General features: G+C 46.0%; 1 protein-coding gene across 4 annotated transcripts in view; it reads left to right on the top strand.

Annotated features, from left to right (window-relative positions):
- The window catches only part of Pde1c (phosphodiesterase 1C), a 429,787-nt gene that overhangs the window by 72,480 nt on the left and 337,663 nt on the right, over positions 1-19,644 (top strand). For all 4 annotated transcript variants that reach the window (XM_042273371.2, XM_076566854.1, XM_042273372.2 and 1 more), the window contains exon 2: positions 16,034-16,084. In XM_042273371.2, coding sequence (XP_042129305.1) covers positions 16,034-16,084 — 51 coding nt within the window. The remainder of the gene's footprint in view (positions 1-16,033; positions 16,085-19,644) is intronic.

The raw sequence follows: 19,644 nt of genomic DNA, 5'->3' as shown, positions 1-19,644 counted from the left end.
CCTGGGTCCTGGAGGGCCCTGGAACTAGAGTCTAAGGCACGCTGCACCCACTGTGGTGCATGGTTGCTGGGGTTTGTGTGTCGCAAGTGTCAGCCGTGGTGAGATACAAGAGTGCTGTGAAAGGGTCCCACGGTCATGAAACACGTGGAACACTCATCTTCTTCTGCACGTCTCATCAAAATGAATGCAGCAGCGACGCCACGAGTTCCCATGTTTCTCTCCATCTGCGCCGCACCTCCCCAGTAGTGAAGTATTGTGATTTAATTCTATATCCAAAAAGGGAGACCCACAGAGGCCCAGCAATGCAGTAGAAGAATCAGGACTCTAGGTCAGGCTATCTGACTCTGAAGCCCACAGTCTTTGCATTACTGTGATGGAAGGTGGCTTCAGAGGATAGGGGCACAATGGCAGAGGGATCCTCTCTTCTGGGACAACCGCATTTGGACTCTGATGCATGCGCAGGCATTAGTTAGCTGGGGAAGTGGAAGACGGCAGGAAGGTGACGGGAAGGGCTTGAACAAGGCATGGGCAGCAAAGGTGGGTGCTCAGCATGTTTCAGGGAAGAACAGCTCAGGACTGCATGCAAGCATGTGAAGAGGAGGTCCAGGACTTGGGGACAAGGCTGGGAGGTGGGGTGAAGTCTTCCTTTTTTCACCCTTTCATTTTTCTTTATTAAGAAATTTTCTACTCACTCCACAAACTATCCACAGATCCCCCCTCCTCCCTCCTCCTTCCTCCCACCCCCCAGCCCTCTTTCCCAAGCCACTCCACATCCCCACATCCCCCAAATCGAGGTCTCCCAAGGGGAGTCAGCAGAGCCCAGCTCACTGAGCCTAGGCAGGTCCAAGCCCCTTCCCACTGCACCAATGCTGTGCAAGGTGTCACACCATAGGCACCGGGGTCCAGAAGCCTGCCCATAGACCAGGGACAGATTCCAATCCCCCTGCCTGGGTGCCTCCCAAACAGTTCAAGCCAAACAACCGTCTTCTGTATCCAGAGGGCCTAGTCCAGTCCCATGGGGGCTCCACAGCCACCAGTCCACAGTTCATGGGTTTCCACTAGTGTGGCCAGTCATCTCTGAATGTCTTCACATCATGATCTCAATGTCCCTCGCCTGCAGTATCTCTCCTCTCTCATCAATTGGATTCCCGGAGCTCAGCTTGGTGCCTGGCCATGGATCTCTGTATCTGCTTCCATCTGTCACTGGATAAAAGCTCTATGATGACAGCTAGGTTATTTGCTAGGCTGATCACTAGAGTAGACCGATCCAGGCACCCTTTGGACCACTGCCAGGAGAGTAAGGTGGGGTCAACCTTGTGGATTCCTGAAAGGGAATTGTCATACAGGCTTTGGCTTGCCATAAACTATGCCTCAGGATTGGACTTTATAGAGGACTACAAACTCAGGCAGCCAGGCTGTAGCACAATTTATGCAGTAGGTAGATTAATAGTTGTTGGGCAGGTCTTTGTGCCGGGCATGGCTGTTAATTCTTGGGATGTAGAGACTGCAGGAAGCTGCCTTCAGGGAGTGTATATCCTCAGGTTGCATGTTTGGAACAGAAAAAATGTATGCAAATAAGCAAAGAGGCTAATTTTAGACACTGGTAATAACTGAGACAGAGTGGTCAGAAAAATTCCTCTGGAGGCTGTTTGAGTCCTCGAAAGTGAGAAGAAGGCTTCTGCTCAAGACATGAACTGTAAAAGGCATCATGTCAGAGGCATAGAGTCACTCTGGGCTAGACTGTCTACACTGCAATCCAGCTCAGCTGCTTTCCAGCTGTGTGGCTTTAAGCAGGTCATCTAGTCTCTCTGTTCCTCAGTTACCTCGTCTGAGAAGTGGCAATATTAACAGCCACGCTCTCGGGGTTGTCGGTAAGAGTGTCAGACTCAGCGCATGCTTAGATGGATGCCTGACCCAGGGAGCCAGGAAGTGGCTGGTACAAGAGGCCACTGCTCCTGAAACACTTTACACCAGTGGTGGAGGAAATAACAGTGGCTGCATTAGGCAAATGCAGGAGATGGAAAGTTGACCAGTGTGGCTAGGGCCTATTGAAGCAATGGATGAATGGAGGGTGAGTGTCACCGAGCAGGAAGGGGTCCAGGGGCAGCAGCCACCTAGTGAAAAGTGTTGGAGGCTTACAGCGGGGAGACATGTGCTCCATGTAACCTCTGGACTGGCATTCTTGGACTTGGGTCGGAAGACAAGCCAGAAGAAGGGCTGAGAGATAACGCTCTATTTAACACGTGAAGCTGGTGGGACTTAGGTAGAGTCTAGCTGTGAAAGAAAGAAGAGAAAAAGAGTAACATCTCATTGTATCCTGTCATCTTTGCTGGACAGGAATGGGAGGAAGGAGAAAATGGGGCCCTTTACTGAGATGGAAAACCTGGAGAAGAGCAGGTTTGTGGGAAGTGTGGCTTGTTTTTTTATTAGAGCTCTAATGCCTGTTCCTGGGTCTTTAGCAGGGGGCTAGAATAGAGCAGGTGTGAACAATAGGGGTTCATGATACCCTGAGGAAGTCTTCCCAAGCAAATTCATGCCCTTTATTTTTAAATGCCCTGCTTGCCAAACCAAATACCTGCTTCTAGATGGTCCCCAATCTTCCATCTGGCCGGAAGATAAAGTGTCAAGCTGAGAGCGAGCCTTAAACTGTGCCCTAGGAAAGCTTTGACTTGTGGACAGAGAAGGAAAAGTCCTAGCAGCAGGGGCCATCTCCATCCTCGCTTTGAGACGTTATGCCCAGGCCTGGCTTCCTCTTCCTGTTCAGCAGCCCTTTACTTAGTGACTCATGTGTGCCAAGCCAGTGCTAGACTGGAGGGAGAGTATGAAAAGGCATGTCTGTGCCAAGGGCGGCTCTGTCTAGTGGGCACTGAGTTCCTGCCCAAGGGCATGATGTTCTGTGCCTAGCTTCATTTGTTTGATGCAGTTTGACCTGTTCAGCCCACGGCCTGTTGGTAATGATGTGGTGATTTATGCTTCTGGACACAACAGTGCTGGCAGCACATGCCTGAGCTGATGTCTGAGGGGTGTGTGTGTGTGTGTGTGTGTGTGTGTGTGTGTGTGTGTGTGGACACGTACTAGCTCTCACTAACTGAGGGCTTTAGAAGGAGCTGGGATCAAGCTGAATAAGGCCTGTGAAATTGAGTTCTAATCTCAGATCAGAGGGTCTCCTCCTGCGCATGAAACTTTGCATCTTGCTAGTGGCCTGCTTAGGCAAGCAGTGATCCTGCAGCCCAGCTCTTTTCTATCCTGTGTGTGAAGTGGGCAAATTTCACTACCCATCTCATGCTCTACCTCAGGCAATCCTTCCTGCTTCCACACACCAGTATCTATGCTTCGGTGGTCCTGAACATTGTGCCCATAGCATTTTTTATTTTTTTCTCATGAGATTGCTGGACTAGCTGCTTACAGAGCAGCAGCCCTGAACATAAGTGCCTGCTTTTCTCGATGACTCAGGAACTCGCAACTTGTCCTTTTCTTCCTTCTATCTCTTTTCTGGGCATGCTTTTCCTAATACTGTGGGCTTCATTCTTTCTTTAAAGCTCTCTCCCCACCATGTGGCTGCTTGTCCATCTGTGGCTGCTCTTCGTGCTCGCTTAGCTCAAAGAACATGTCTTTCTTTTTCTCTTCTTCATCCTCTGCACAAATGCCAAGATATATTTTTTTTTAACTTACCACTCTAGCTAGGATTTTTCTTTTCATTTTAAACTCTAATAAAATTGTTCCCCTCGCTTCAAAAAATTGCTGAAGCAAACCAGCAGGATTGGATATTGAATTCTGCAGCATGCATTTTCAAAGCCATCCAGGGCTTTCCAGTGTGCTCTTAGGATGTGCGCTGGTTTTTCCTTCTCAAAGTTGGTCATGTCCTTTGGCCTTTTGGGACTCAAAGTGTGATTCCTAGGAAATGAAATGGGAGCTTGTTTTGAAGTGAAGACTCTCAGACCCAGGCCCAGGTAGATTGAACATGACCTACATTTTAACAAGTTCCACAGATGGTCCTATGCTTGGTCAAGTCTGACTATTTTGGGGGCTATTGACATATGATGTAGAAGGTGGTCCCTGGTGGTGGTCCCTCGTGTACTGTAGTGTTCCTAAGAAGCCCACAGAAAAAAGACTGCAGAACTTAATTTAGCCTAACATAAAGATCATGGTGGAGAAATGAGCAGCATTTAGCAACATGTTGCACAGGTTTATTAAAAATAAAACATTCTTCTCCTTTGCCAGCAGTTTAGGTGACTTGACTTTCATTGGTAGAGGAGTAGGATATTTTTGTCTCGTGAGGGACAGCTGGGTTTGCCTGTCGGAAAAGAAACAGCTCAGGGGCTTGAGTCCATGACAGCTGCCATCCAGTCTGAGAAGAGCGTCGGAGACTAGGTGAGGGACAGAATGAAGGCCCCCGTGAAGATGGCATCACGGAGGAGAAAGGCTTCCTGAGGCTGGGACAGGGGGTCAACTTGGGGGTTGGGAGGAGCCTTGGCAGTGCAGGAGGAGCTGGAGGCCCAATTGTTTGAGATGCCACCAGAGCCTAAGCATGTGATTCTTAGTTGAACCAGCCCACTCTTCATGTGGTCTGCAATGAAGCCCACTACAGAGAAAAGAGAGGAGCAGGATTTGCAGAGCCAGACTCCAGTCCCAGCATGCCCATTCACTAGTCCCGCTAAGACCAAATCATTTAGCTCTTCCTCTACTGAAAACAGGAATACTATTGATCTCAAGAGATAGTGTAAAAATGAAATCGAAATTACAGGAGTGAAGTTGCTACCAGTGCCTGGCATACAGTGAAAAATTGATAAACGTCAGTGTCTCTCTTTGTCTTCTTTACAATTTTTTGTTTTGTCTGGGTGGAGTGTAATGAGCTATCCATTTGAACAGCCAGATTGGCATGTCTTAATTCCACCCATACTTTTGGTTCTTGTTAACTGAAAATGGTTGGCTGTTCCCTGGTTTAGTAACTAGGATGTTTTAATGAGCAGATGTGTAGAATCCTTGCATTCCTGCATCTATGGTGGCTGCAAGGCATTAGACTGAAGTGTCAGATTCTCATGCATTCCTGTCTTCCTGGAAGCCTCCTACCACTACTCATTGCAGGCTACAGGAACCCTTAGCACTTGACAGTTTGGAGAACATTACTAATAATAGTATTAAAAATTGGTTTTGCCAGTGAGCCCTGGGTCCCCTGAGGTGAGGTCCTGGTAGTGTGGTCAGGAGTTCTACCCTGAAATACTAAACACTTCCTACAACAGCAACTTGCACTGGAGTGCAGGAAGCTCAGGGCCCGGTCTTGGATCTCAGATGGGTTTAAGGTTGTGTCCACACTCTCATCTAGCACAGTTCAGGTGGAGGAGAGTCAGGAAGGGGCAACAGAGGGTAACTGATGGCTGTATCTGAGTATCAGAGCCATGAACGTCCATAAAAACGAAGGAAGAGTAGCCAGGGGAAGGGAGCCAAGAAGTGGTCAAACTAAGTCAGTTTCACTTTTCATTAACATCTTACTTTGTTCTATAGGCTATGGGGACATAGAGCAAAACAAACAAAATGCAGTTTGTGGACTATGGTAGGACATAGACAAACAAAATGCAGTTTGTGGACTATGGTAGGACATGGACAAACAAAATGCAGTTTGTGGACTATGGTAGGACATAGACAAACAAAATACAGTTTGTGGACTATGGTAGGACATGGACAAACAAGCAAGCCTGAAATCAGGACCAGGGAAGAATGAAAGTTCACACAGTTCTTTCCATACGACGACTCAGTTTCCTCAAATAGTGACAGAAGCATCTTTTTAAGTCATCTTCTCAGGTTGGCAAGGGCTCCTTTGATTTTATTTTTCCTGTCCATGCTTCATTTTAAGCCAGGCTGAGCAAGCAGGAAAGCTGTCCTACCTTCTGAAAGACTTTGCCAGTGCTCTCAAAGAGAAGCGCCTGGAAGGTGCACCGTCTCATTACTCTCAAATGATGAGTCATCTATACAAGAGGCTGATTCATAGTTGGCTTGACAACCAAACTGGCCTGGAGGGTATAATGAGGCAATGCCCAGAACTTCTGAATGCAGCAGTGGGAAGGAATCACATGGAGGGGCGTGATGCCCTTTATGTCTCTGGGGAGAGACTACGCAGTAGGATGCCTAAGCTCTGCTTCTGCAGGGAACAGGTGAACACAGGACTCTTCTCTGCCATGTGTCCAGCTTGAGTTAGAATAGATAGGGTATTCCTGTCAACATGGATTGTGTGTCAGTGAGGCTCATTGATCGTTAGATGTTGAACATTGATGGATGTCATGGCTCATGGCTCTGGTATAACATGATACTGAATTCATTTTTCAGTTCTGCATTACTAGTTACTTTGTCTTTGGTAATATTGATCTCAAAGACTCAGTTTCCACATCTAAAAAGCAGGTAAATAAATAAATAGCAACAATCATAGAATGCTTTGTAGAGAAAAAAGAAAGAGGTAACCAACTATGTAAATTGGCTCATAGTCATATTACATAGTATTTTTTTACTTTAAACGACCATTAAAATGTACTTGAAGAAAATAAATCTTTGTTCATTATCCATTTATGGTCAATGCTTCTATGTTAAGTCTAACCTGGCAGGGATTTCCCCACTTACCCAAACTGCCTCCTCCCTCACCTTCTATATCTCAGCAATGGCAGGCTTTGGTGACTGTCACAGACATGCCTCACCAACCTGTCTGTGCTTCAGAACTCTTTACCCTGCATTGGGTTCAGCTATCTCCCATCAGCGTGAACAGACCCCATGCTTGTCAAACCTCAGGATTATTTCAACCAAGTGGGGCAAAGGGATCCCAACTTTCCCTTTGTATCTGAAAAATGATGGTGGTGGATCTTAGAGGAATGGGCACATTCCCTTCTCCAAGAACACTAGACAGGAGCTGGATCAGGAGACACGGGGGTTAGATTTGATTCTCAGCTTTGCTTGGTCTGGTTTTGGATGGGCCACATGATCTCTTGCCATGCCACTCTCTCCACCTGTGGGAGGGAATGGACTTGCTTTGGTGAGCACTACTGATTCATGCTGAGAAGGGTCTGATTCCTGCTTCCCTCTCCTAATTGCTGTTTTCTACTGTGGAAGGCTCACTCTGCACTTCTGGAGACACCTGGGAACTGGGGCTGTTGAACGAACACCACACTGATACTCCTTTGCAGGAGGCTTCCCCTAGTTCTCAGTCCTGTTGGGATGATTCCTGGTCACCCTGTTCCTATCAGTGAAGGTGCTGTTACTACTGATAGTCTCCTGGGCGTATTCCAGGCATCATGTGCCAGGCAAATGACCTTCCCCACTTGTCCATCTGCTACTTACCTGTCTTTCACTGAGTCTAGGGATGATAGAGGAGAGGGTCAGCCTGCAGCCTGGCTCTTCTCTCAGAGCGGCCTTCCCTGTGGTGCTTGTTTATCTCTCCCTCCTCTGTGTTGTTAGTATTAGAGTGAATCTAAGACTTTGTGCATGTTAGGCAGGTGCTCCACCACTGAGCTATATTCTCAAGACCTTGTTCCTCCAATTTAAAAAAAAATGTTTTGAGACAAAGACAGAGTGTCGTTAAGTTATCTAGTCTGAACTTGAGCTTACTCTGTAGCCCTGGCAGGCCTTGAACTTGTGATCCTTTTGACTTGGCCACCTGAGTTGGTGGGGATTACAGACCTGTGCTACCAGATCAAAGTCCCATCTTTTCTTCTGGAAGGCAAATGAGCTATGTGGAAAGACATGGAATTTGGCTCCCAAAATTTGGTTGGAGGGTGTGTTGCTCAACTATGTGGTCTTTGAAAAACTACCCACCCTTTCCGAGGAATGGTAGTCCTATATAATGTGAAGGGGTGTACACGTTCATCTGGAGTTTGCCATTCATTCAATGCTTGCTACATCTTTTTGAAGTGAAGAATGGATCTTTGGAGCACATATAGCTATTCAAGGATATTGATGTCTTTGTATCTTTCTGTCTTCCTGTGCTTTTCCAAATATTCTCGGCTTGACACACTCCACATGGTGCACTGTGGGAGCCTGGCCACTGATCATTAACTAAATATTGGTCCTGGGCTTTAGCCTCTGAGTAGAACAGCATTTTTTTCCCATTTGACAGAGAATCTATGCTTATGTGGGTCTCGGGTTGAAATGGAAGGAGAAAGACAAGCCTTACATGTAGGCAATCGGTGCTGCAGGAGGGAATAAAGCTAGAAAGGTGTGGGGGGAGGGGTCAGGGAAAGAGGGACTGATGGAAGTCTCTACTTAGAAAGCGCCATCGAAACAAGGTAGTTACCTGTGATCTTTGAAGGAATCTTTCCCCCAGCACACCATCCTGTTTTTCTGATGCTGTTTGGGTCTTTGCAAGTTGAAGGGGAGGTAAAGTCAAGCTCTTGTGGGTAGTTCTGAGCTTTCTATAATCCAGTGCTTAGAGGGTCCCTGGACACTCATTCCAACTTCTCTGGGAGGTCCACCGTGTCTGGCATTTCCCCCATGAGGCTTCCCAAGGGAGCTCACCTGCAGAGGGTTCCCAGGCCACTCCCAGAGCTTGAGGCAAACCCCAGGGCCTGGGCAGATGCCCCCGCAGGAAGCCAGGCTCTGCCTTGGGCTGCCACCCACTGTGTATTTGCCCCCTGTAGCCGGTGGCTGGCATCTCAGCTGCCTTTACACTTACCCAGGTGTCAGGGCTTCCAAAACATGGGCGGCAGTGTTTTGGGTTCTAGTTTTGGTTACAAAGCAGTGTGCACCTGCCTGCTTCACCGCCACAACTGTTCGGCCTTCCGAAGCTTCCCATGCACTCTGCTGTCCTTCCCAGTGGCCTGGATTGTTTGGGGCTTGGCTGAGACATCAAAGTTCCTTTCGGTGTTTGGGGTTGGGATGCTCTGAGTTCATTTTCCCACCGTCTCCCTGGCCTTGGACTCCATGGAAAGTCCTTACTCAGAAATTTGTTTATAGACAATTTTATTGATTTATATATTTTAGGGAAAACATGTAGCAAAACCACCAGGGATGGAGGTGAATGTAATTTTAGAATGCTGCTAAATCTGAGATCCTAGCACACCTCATTGCCTTCCCTCTTTTTTTTTTTTTTCCTTTAAGACGGGGTTTCTTTGTGTAGCTCTGATTGTCCTGGAACTCACTCTGTAGACCAGGCTGGCCTCGAATTCACAGAGATCTGCCACCTCTGCCTCCCAGGTGTGCCACCACAGTCCAGATGTTGCCTTCCCTCTTCGATGGGACTCTAATTCAGTGGATCTGGGATGCCACCAAGATCAATGTGACCATCGCATTGGTTTCCTACTGACTATACTTGTATCAACGTAGATGGAGAGACATAGCCACCTCCCTGGATGGCCTGTGTGTCAAGGCTGTTGCCTTCCTCCAAGAATCAAGTTCTGTGGCCCAGCCCCTGGGCAGTGCTCAGGACACATGGTGTGCATGGGGAGTTGGCAGCAATGTGAGCCAAATCCTCTTTTCCATAATCCTGCACCATAAGAAGAGCTGCCTGTCAGCTGATTCTCACAAATCACGTCTGCGGCCTTAGCAGCTGAATCTTACTTAAGCAGAGGCATACTTCAGCTTATGATACAGTGACAAAACAGTAACGTCTTAAGAAGAACAGAATAGGGGCACTACTCTGAGATACATGCTTTGTGAATGTTACTTTAATAAAGATGTAGGGAGTGGTGGGTCCTCTCTCAAAAGCACTGTTGGATTGGTCTAAGCTGTTGTCTGGGCGCAGGAACTTGAGAAGTTCCCCAAGTGAGTCTAACATTCTGCCAGGTGCAGTTCACTAATGTTGAGGGTTGGGGACAACTTGCTGAGAAGAGCAGACCTGCACCGCTTGAGTCTAAGGGGAGTGCTCTGAAGATCACACGAGGCAAGGGTAACATATGATTGGAGGCTGGTCTTAGATCTGGATCTAAAACATGGTGTGTGTGTGTATCCACAATCATAGTATGCAAAACAATAGCCAACTTTTCTCTATCCCTTTGATAAAATACTTCTACTGAATATAAACATGGCACATGTGTATCCTAAATTATTGCCCTGATGCAGAATATAAAAAAGTAACAATCTGAATTATTGCCCTTATTCATAAACATAAAAAAGGTAACAAATTTTCTCAACTATGCCACAAAAAAAACCAATTATTCCCATATCTGGCAGTATATATTTTATTTTTGTCTCTCCATGCTTATATACACATGCATGCTTGTCAGGCAGGTCAAGACTGACAGAATCTATTGCATATAGACATGACTAGAATCTGTGGGTTTTTTGATAACAGTGTAGCATAGATACCTTTCCATACATCTGCAGTCATCTGTATACCCTTTGTCAAATTCAAGCTCTGATTAACCTGATAAATGGAACTACTATTAAAGCTTTGTGTGTGTGTATGTGTGTGTGTGTGTGTGTGTGTGTGTGTGTGTGTGTGGTGTGCTGTGTATGGTGTATTTATGTGTGTAGTATGTATGTTATATTTATGTGTGTGGTGTGTACATGTGTGTATGATGTGCATGTTGTATTTGTGCGTGTAGTATGTATATGTATGTGGCGTGGTGTGTGTATGTATATGTGTGATGTGTGGTGTGAGTGGTGTGTGTGTGTGTGTGTGTGTGTAAAATGCAAAACAAATAATGCATGAAGGCTCTTGTGCTGGTGAAGGAGCTTGGCTATGTCCAAGCCAGCAGACAATGGGCCATCAAACCTATCTAAAAGTGTGTGGTCTGGGCCGGGCGGTGGTGGCGCACGCCTTTAATCCCAGCACTTGGGAGGCAGAGCCAGGCGGATCTCTGTGAGTTCGAGGCCAGCCTGGTCTACCAAGTGAGCTCCAGGAAAGGCGCAAAGCTACACAGAGAAACCCTGTCTCGAAAAACCAAAACCAAAAAAAAAAAAAAAAAAAAAAAAAAAAGTGTGTGGTCTGGAAATGGAAGGGCTTAGTCAAGCTGGGTATGATCACTCTTTGTAGTATTTTCCTCTGTGGTAGCATTATTCCATTGTTTAAGCCCTTTACAAGATCCTGCTGACACTAATCTCTGGACTATGAGGGTAGCATGTAAATTGCAGTAACAATAAGAAAAGAGCTCTATCTCAGACAGGAGGCAGAGCTGTCCATTGTTGGGGACATGCATTTCTGTCTGGTGGGTCTGGGATCTTATATCCCTAAAGAAGTCAGTAGCATATATATATATATATATATATATATATATATATATATATATATATATATATATAAACTTTTTATCAGTACAGGCAGCTAATTATTTAAAACGTATAAGCATGTGGGCCCAAATGAACCAAACCTTCATACAGAGTGACTGGAAGCCTGTCTGAGATGTCTGGTCTTGATGCTGTCTATGGCATTTTTGTATCTATTCGGTCTGCTTTTGTTCTAGAAACATCAACTGACCACATTATTCACAGTGGCCATCATTGGTCGAAAGAATAGAAATATGAAAATTAAAAGTTAAAGATCTTGCCTTGGGTAGAGCAGGTTACAGCTTATGCCAGCTTTTCTGAAAAATTCATCTCAGACCAGGAGCCACCAAGTCACTTGGGAATTTCTCAGAAAGACATTTTCTTGGACACACACCATTCTCACTGTGTTTGAGCTCTGCACTTGTGGTCTGCATTTCGGAAAACCTTCTGTGTGGTTCTGAAGTCTGCTGCAGTTGGAGAGCTGGTTTTGAAGGGGAATGAAGTGGAACAGGCAGACATCTCTGGGATGTACCGTGAAATGCACATCAACCCAAAGGATAAGCAGGGGTGGGTCCGGTGAAGACCCGGGAGGGCGTTTCCGAGAGAGCATGCGAATGGTGTTGTACTGAAAGATGCTGTGGGAACTGTGATCATCATAGTTTGGAAATGTACCCCCAAAAGCCTATGTGCCTAAGGCTTTGTGCTCAGAGTGGCACTGCTGGGGAGGGTGAGACCTTTAGAGGTGGACCCTGCTGGCCAGCCTTTGGTCTCTGGAGGCATGATCTTGAAGGGACTATAGGATCCCAGCCCCTTCCAAATTCTCTCTTGCTTCGTGGTTATGATGTGCCTTAGTTGTGATTTACCAAGACCCCCTACCAATACCATCTGGCACTAGAGGCATAAATTGCAGGTGGGTCCACTGGATTGTGGTCTGGAAGCTCAAGAATGAACAAAACAGATCTTTACTCTTTGTAAATGAATCACCTCTGGTAGTTGTTATAGTGACAGAGAGCTGACTAACGCTGTAGTGGAAGGTTAAGTCAGTGTCAGGGCTTTGAGTCCGGGCCAAGGGAGTTGGATCAGATAGTGTAAGCTATCACTGAAAACCATTCAGCAGGGGAGCGTGGTGTCTGCACTTCATGGAGGACAGTCATTTTGGGCTGTCACATTACTTCTGGGTAGAGGCAACTCTCCTGGTACCTCACTGGCCTAGATTTCGATGCCTGCCTCTCCTGGTATAACTTGGATCTGGGTCAACAATTCCCATCTTTGGCTAGGGTAGCTGGGAGGGGAGGCCCAAGGCTTGGTCTGAAATAGCAACCCTGGGAGAATGTGCCTTCCCAAGGCTAGCAGCTAGTCCTTGTGTTCACAGTCACAGTCACAGACACAGTCATCCTGCTTGCTCTACACGTAGCCCATCAGTTTCTTCAGTAAGGGTGGGTTTTGTTTCATTGGTGGGAAAAGTTGGTTCTATTTTTCAGAGGTATACAGTGTCTAAAGAGGAAACGTTTGAACACGAGGACTGGAGAAGCACACAACCAGTCCGCTTCTTCTTTCTTCTTCATCCCTAGCCCCTCTTTTTATTGATGTAACCCGAACTTTCTTCTAGAAAACTCTAGAGAATTGACCAAGTTTACCAAGTGCTCACAGAAATAATGCTTTTCATGTCTAGCTGCAGTCAGGTTCCTGTAAGGGTCTGAAGTGTGGCCGGGGAGTCCTCCAGAGGTTAGGGACTGCTCTGCCCTCAGGCCTGCTCTGCCTGAGGAAGAATGTAAGTGCAAACTACTTATGTTCAGTAGTGATTTTACCAGAAGCTGTAGAAGACAAAAGTCATAAGAATGCTAGGAGAGCCCCCGGGCCCTTTTCTGAGATGAGAATCTTGTTTCTTTGAAGTGCCCTTGGTATGGAAGTAGTAATTCCGTTTCTATTTTTTAAATGCTGTGATATGTGTGCAGTAGCACCGCCCCCTGCTGGTCATTTTGTATAACGCAGCAAAAGTGGAAACACCGTCGGATGACTCCAAAGCCAGAAACACAAGAGACTAAGATTGAATGTACAAATGCCGTGAACTTTTAATTGTTTACCTTGTAGGAGTCCTAGAGAAAGGTACGACTCCGTTCACCATTTGTAGAATGGTTCTGTAAAATGATATTCCTGAGTCTCCTGTCCCGCTATGTCAACTTCATATGCAGCGATGATTTCACTAGCAATCTCTTCTGTCTGCTGTTGGCAGTTTTTTTTTTAAATTAAAATGAACAGGATTTTATTGTTGGTTGGACTGTGTGTCATGCAAACAGATCACAAATATTTATGTCTGTCTTTTATGGATATACAAAACAACACATATCAATCTTAATGGAAACAAAAAAATATTTAAATCTAGCAATGGCTGGAAGATGGCTCAGTGTTAAAAGTGCCTGCAGTGCAAGCAAGTGTGAGGACCTGAGATCGCACCCCCAGGACCCACATAAAAGCCAGATGCCTAGCAGGAACATCATAATCCCAGCCCTTCTTCAACAAGGAGATGGGCAGCAGAGACAGGAGAATCCCAGGAGTTCCTGGGCCAGTTGTCTTTGCATACACAGTGGGAAAACAGCAGAGACTTTGTCTCAAACAAGGTGGAAGGTGAAGGATGATACCCGAGGTTTTCCACTAACCTCCATACATGTGCTGGGGCATGTGTGCGCCTGCATTCACACGCACAAATGTTCTAGTAATACATACTTACACACACTATAATACATGCATGCACACACACATACAAAATTAAAATAAATAAAATAAAAAGGCAAGTGAAACTTGTATTTCTACAGGAGAACATGTACCTTCGTTTTGTTTGAAGTGACAGGGATATAAATTGTAGAGTTAGTGACTGTGGTTTCGTGTGCTCTATTATAAATCATGGAGAGGAGGTTGGGGAGGTAAAACACCCTTGGAGCTTTCTGCCCTGGGACTTTTAGAGAGGTTTTCTAAAGGGCTTCACCAGGCCTCCCCTTTGTGAACTCTCATATTTGTTAACATCTGAATTCAATGTCAGTTCTAACAAAGCCCAACTTTGCCATCCTCTTCTGAGATGCCCAACCTGGGCTCTGAGAACATTCCCTGTTTTAGCAGCTTGGTGTGGACTCATGTGTTGGAGGACAACCCTTTAGAGGAAGTTTGGGGCCCAAGGATGGCCAGTTGTGTGGGAATCTGTTCGATGTAGCCTGGTTAACCTCTCCAAACATGCCAGGCTGAGGTTCTAGTTCTTGCCAGTTTATCCAGATATTCTAATGAAGGTGACGGAGGCGTCAGCCTCACTTAGGTGTTGATGCAGCCGTGGAAACCCAGAAAAGGGAGGTTGCTTTCTCCCACTTAAGACTCAAATGTAGCTGACGGGAAGAGTGTCCAGACTGTTAGTGGTAGCATGGACATACTCTGGAGCACACGTGCCTTGTTCTTTTTAAAAATTAGATTAAAACAAATGAACTTAGCTGGGCGTGGTGGCGCACGCCTTAAATTCCAACACTCAGGAGGCAAAAGCAGGTGGATCTCTGTGAGTTCAAGGCCAGCCTGATTTATAAAGAGAGTTTCAGGACAGCAGGGCTGTTATACAGAGAACCCTGTCTTGAAAAACAAAACAATTTTTTTTCATACAGTATATTTTGATCATATTCTTTCCCTGACCCCAAGTTCTTTCCAGCTCTCTACCATCCAACTTCATGTTCTCCCTCACACAAAACAAAAGCCAAAAGGACAAAAAAAGTCAAACCAAACTAGCCAACCAAGCAAACAAAAATGAGCAAGCATACAAAAACCTGGAGTCTGTCTCAGCGAACTACTCCTGAGAAGGAGGCCTGCCCTGGAGTGTGGCTGATACACCCTGTGTACTTCATTATAGGAAACCGATTTTTCCTCTCCTGACAGCTATCATTTGCAAGTAGCTTCTCGGTGAGGGGTGTGTCCACTTTCACTTCTCTTGCTGGGATTTTGTCTGTCTGGAATGTGTGATGGCCCTGTGCTCATTGTCACAGTCTCAGTGAGTCCCTATGTGCCTCAGGGCTGTTGTGCCAGAAAGACTGGTGTTTCCTTGACATTATCCCTCACCTTTAGCTCTTACAATCTCCCTGGCCCCTCCTCCACATAGATCCCTTGAGGAAGAGGTTTGATGAAGGCATCCCAGTTAGGGCTGAGTGCTCCAAGTCTCTGGCTGTGTGCCCATTGTCCAGTTGTGGATCTCTTTGTTAGTAGCCGTCTACTGCAAGAAGAACTTCTCTGATGAGGGTTGAGTAGAGCGCTGATCCATGGGTGTAACACACACCATTAAGAGTCATTTGATTGCTGTGTTCATTTACTAGAACAATAGTAGGAGGTTTTCCACTAGGTCCTATGACTGATCTAGTCTCCAGTTCTTGGTCTCATAACTAATGTCGGGTATGGATTATATCTCACGGAGTGGACCTTAAATCCAATAAAAAAGTGGCTGGTTATCCCTACAACATTTGTACCCCTATCATATCAGTCTGTCTTGAAGGCAGGCTGCTGTTGTAAGTTTCAGGGTTTATAGCTGGGTAATATTAATGATCACTTTTCTCTTCCAGTAGTGTGCAAAGGACCTTCGAGCATCCTGAATGCCAGTCAGTAGGGAATAGCTTCTAGTTGGGGACCAGCTAGATTTCTCTCTACATGCTCGATGAAATAAGAAAGTGGTGTTTTAGCAATAAGGGCTTCACCTTCAGGTTGTAGAGGGTAACCAATAAATAGCATTGACAATAGCTTGTGATTTGTGTGTGTGTGTGTGGGGGGGGGATGTATATGGTCTCCTTTCATGTGTCTTGTTGTTTACTATGTCCTCTGTTTTTTTTTCCCCCAGTTGCAAATGAAGCAGGAGATAAGAATGCCCGTCCACTTGCCCGCTTCTCCCGTGAGTAAATTTTGCTTCTCTCTTCCTGGGCTCCTTTAGAACATGTTCACTAAGGGCCTTTGTTCACGTGATTTACCTCTATGATTCTGTGAGGTGTTACTCAAACAGTGGTGTAGGAAATGTCTCCTGCTGGTTAACATTGCACTTCAGCTGCACCATGCGTGAGCTACTCCTGGCCATGGGCTTTTTGGTCCTTGGAACTGTGGTCTCCAAGCTGTTCTCTGGGCCTTTGTGTTTTGAAGCTTGGTTTCTAGAGTAGCTGAATCAGTCTTACACTTGCTTTTGAGAAATGTAGAGCCCTGGGCTCCCACTCCAAACCTCGTGACACGGGGCCTGTATTGGAAGACATCCCTAGCTGTTTCTTGTTCACAGCACAGCTGGAGAGGTGCTATTTAAGGCATATCCTCCGAGTGCACTACAGGGAGAGGGTTTAGTGGTGCTGAGGGGAGGAAGCTTCACTCACTACTCGGCCTATCCGTGTGTACAGCATCATTGCAACCCACTGTGGACGTGTGCACGTACACCACCGTCTTGGTGACACTTTGCAGCTCAGATGGATTGACCGTTGGGCTCAGGAATATTCCCAAGGCTGCAGCCAGGCTGTTGTTTCCCACCAAATCTGTCCAGGTCTTGATCTTGATAAGAACGTAGCCACCAAAAGCTTCTCAAAGGCTTCCATGCCTATGTGATCAGTACATTACATAGCAAGTTTGTGGATGCCCTGGAATGAATGGGTTCCAGGGAAGGCAGTGGGGATGCTGGAGCCAGAGAAGGGCCGGGCAGGATGCCCTGGAAACCTGCTCTGCTTCAAGTGGAGAAGTGGTTGGCTCTTAAATAAAAGCAGATGGAGATTCCCCTTGCCTTACTTGCTTTTCCTTAATTTTATTTATGCTTTTCTGGGCCCTGGATTTCCAATCTGAAAAATGGCATTAATAACTTTTACGGGATTGTTGACATCCCATCCCATCCCATCATTGTTTTACCCCACGTGGGGTTGACGATTCCTGAGTGTGACATGACCAGAGTGATCGTAACACATCAAGTTAAAAGCATAATTTTTCTATTTATAGGGATTCCTCTAAATGCTGCTGTCATTGTTTTCAGAAAGTTTCAACTTTTCGGGTTGATTTCACCAGATATGGTTTTTATAGAACTGTAATGATGTCTGCTTAATGACAGAGCACTAAGTGCTTGCCTTGTAGACACTACAATGAACACTCCTCATGGGCCCGATTTTTCACTGTCCTCCTACTTGGAACCATGATCTCCAAAATAAGTATGTCAGTAAGGATGATGGATATGCTTTTATCCCTTTTATTTTTATTCTTCATCTCTTGAGCAACAGTCAGAAGGATGTACAATCTAGAGTGGTAACTTGATCATGCCACGTGCAGGATTTACCTTGATGGGAATTCCTGACACATCACAGGTGTGGGAGGAGAAAGGGGTCCTTGTACCATGAAACCAGGAGGCTTGGAGCAGTAAGTCCCTTTATGGATGGAAAAGGTGATTTCTCTTGTAGGTAACTTCTACAGCTTCTAAGTTATGTGATTGATTTGAAAGGATGGCATGTCACATGACAGTGTATTAGCTAGAGGTCAATGAGGACAGCAGGGGCGAAAGTCTGTACAGGAAAAATGGTTCACAGCAATCCTTCCAGGCAAGGCCAACTCAGGGCAGGAAAGGAAAGTGTCTTGACAGAGTGCAGTACCCTGGGAGAACGCCAGAGGGGTGTTAGGTGCTGTCTCTCTTGGTAGTAAGTGCTAGAGAGAGGGCGAGTTGATGGAATTTAGTAAGGGAAGAATATTCTCTTTGTACCATTGTTGAGTTGCCACTATTCATGTGCCATACTGGAAGAACCGTAGGATGATGCATTCAACGTGGAAAGAGGGCCAGAACCCGGATGATACTCTGGAGATGGGAAGATAAAGGACCGTGTCTTTCCATCTTTTGCTTTTAACAAGACAGAGATAGGTGGAAAGCCCAGCGAGGGTATGTTATCCAGTGCAATGACAATCAGGAGCCTTTGCTATGAGGCCTGGACCCAGCCGGGAGAAGGAAGAAGCACCAGGGTGAGGAACGGGTCCTGGGGGACTTCAGGTCTATCTTCTCCTTCATTTCAAGCTTTAGAGCTTTGACTTTTGATCAGCCTGGCTTCAATCAGAACATCTACCTAAGAACTATGGGCAGATAGTAGTGCAGAGGTCATTGTTTGAAAAGGGCACCTATTGTGAGGGTAGCTATCCTGAGACTGGAGCCCTATCAACATCACTGTGGCCCTATACTCCTGTGTATGGAGGGGTCAGAAGGGTTGATATGTAGAGAAAGTGGTTTCTAATCTTAGAAAAGCTATTCCCCTTGTCAGGGAATAAGAGCCACGTGTAGTGTTCGGGCCCAGCCACAGTGTGGCAGGACAAGTTCAGACTGTGCTGTACTTCTGCACTCCAAGAGCCCCAAGATGTTCCATGCTGCTTTGGACTAGTCCTGTGAAAGGAGGTCCAGGGCACTCAAGAGACATGCAGAGGACACAGTGGTCCCATAGTTTACATAGTCACACAGTTTTATTCTGAAGTTCTCATTGCTTCTCTAGAAGATGGGAGAATGATTTCTCCCTGAGATGAGCAATCATTGAAAAAAAATAGTGGATTTGGATTGGTTTATCGGTCAGTGGTTAAGAAAGCACTGGTTGACCTTCCAGAAGACCTATGTTCATTTCCAGAACCCACACAGTGGCTCAGACCTGCCATAACTCCAGTTCTAGGGGACCCTATGCCCTCTTCTGGCCACACACACACATACATGCAAGCAAAACACCTTTCCACATAAAACAAAAATAAAAGAAAATTGTGATTTCAGAAGCAGCAGGAAAAATTGAAGCTGACTATTAATGCCTTTAGATTTGGCCCATCTTATTTGGGAGGGAAAAGTATAGATGCTGATGGAGATAGGTCTCCTGTTGAAGAGCTCTGGCGATTAGGGAAGATGGCTAATGAAGCTAGGGTCTTTGCTCTGAATGAATAATTTCCCTTCCCCAGCAGCAGTGGGTAGGAGAAGCAATGATGTGCACAGGGCTAAGCACTGTGGCAGGGTTGAGACAGAGACCAAGACAGCACATTCTGCTGGTGATGCTTGAGTTGTGACAGGGAATGCTTGGGTCCAGAGAAGTTTTTCTAGATTGTCACCATTAGGAAGGGCTCTCACAAACAATGGGAGCCTGAGTTTGGAAGGGATGGATTCTGGAACCAGGATAATGAGAAGGAAGAACTGGGCTGTGGGCTGCAGCTAGTGACTGGGCTGTCAGTATTCTTAGGGGTGTGTGTTGTGGAAGAGGTGTAAAGAACCCAGGGAAGATGGCCTCAGCAGCATGCAAGGTTTTTTGAAGGCTGAAATGGCAAACTCATAGAAACAGAGATGAGAAAGTGACTACTGGGCGATGGAGTAAGTAGAGGGTGGGAAGTTGTTTTCAGTGGGTGTGAAGTTTCAGTTACAAAAGATGAGCAAATCTTTGAGATCTGCTGTTCACAATGTAAAGCATGTTAAGGGATAGCTTCTACTACATC

The sequence above is a fragment of the Peromyscus maniculatus genome, chromosome 3 (genome assembly GCF_049852395.1).
Source record: "Peromyscus maniculatus bairdii isolate BWxNUB_F1_BW_parent chromosome 3, HU_Pman_BW_mat_3.1, whole genome shotgun sequence".
Classification (NCBI taxonomy): Eukaryota; Metazoa; Chordata; class Mammalia; order Rodentia; family Cricetidae; genus Peromyscus; species Peromyscus maniculatus.
The sequence above is the reverse complement of the archived record's forward strand: the minus strand, read 5'-3'. Positions and strand labels throughout refer to the sequence as shown.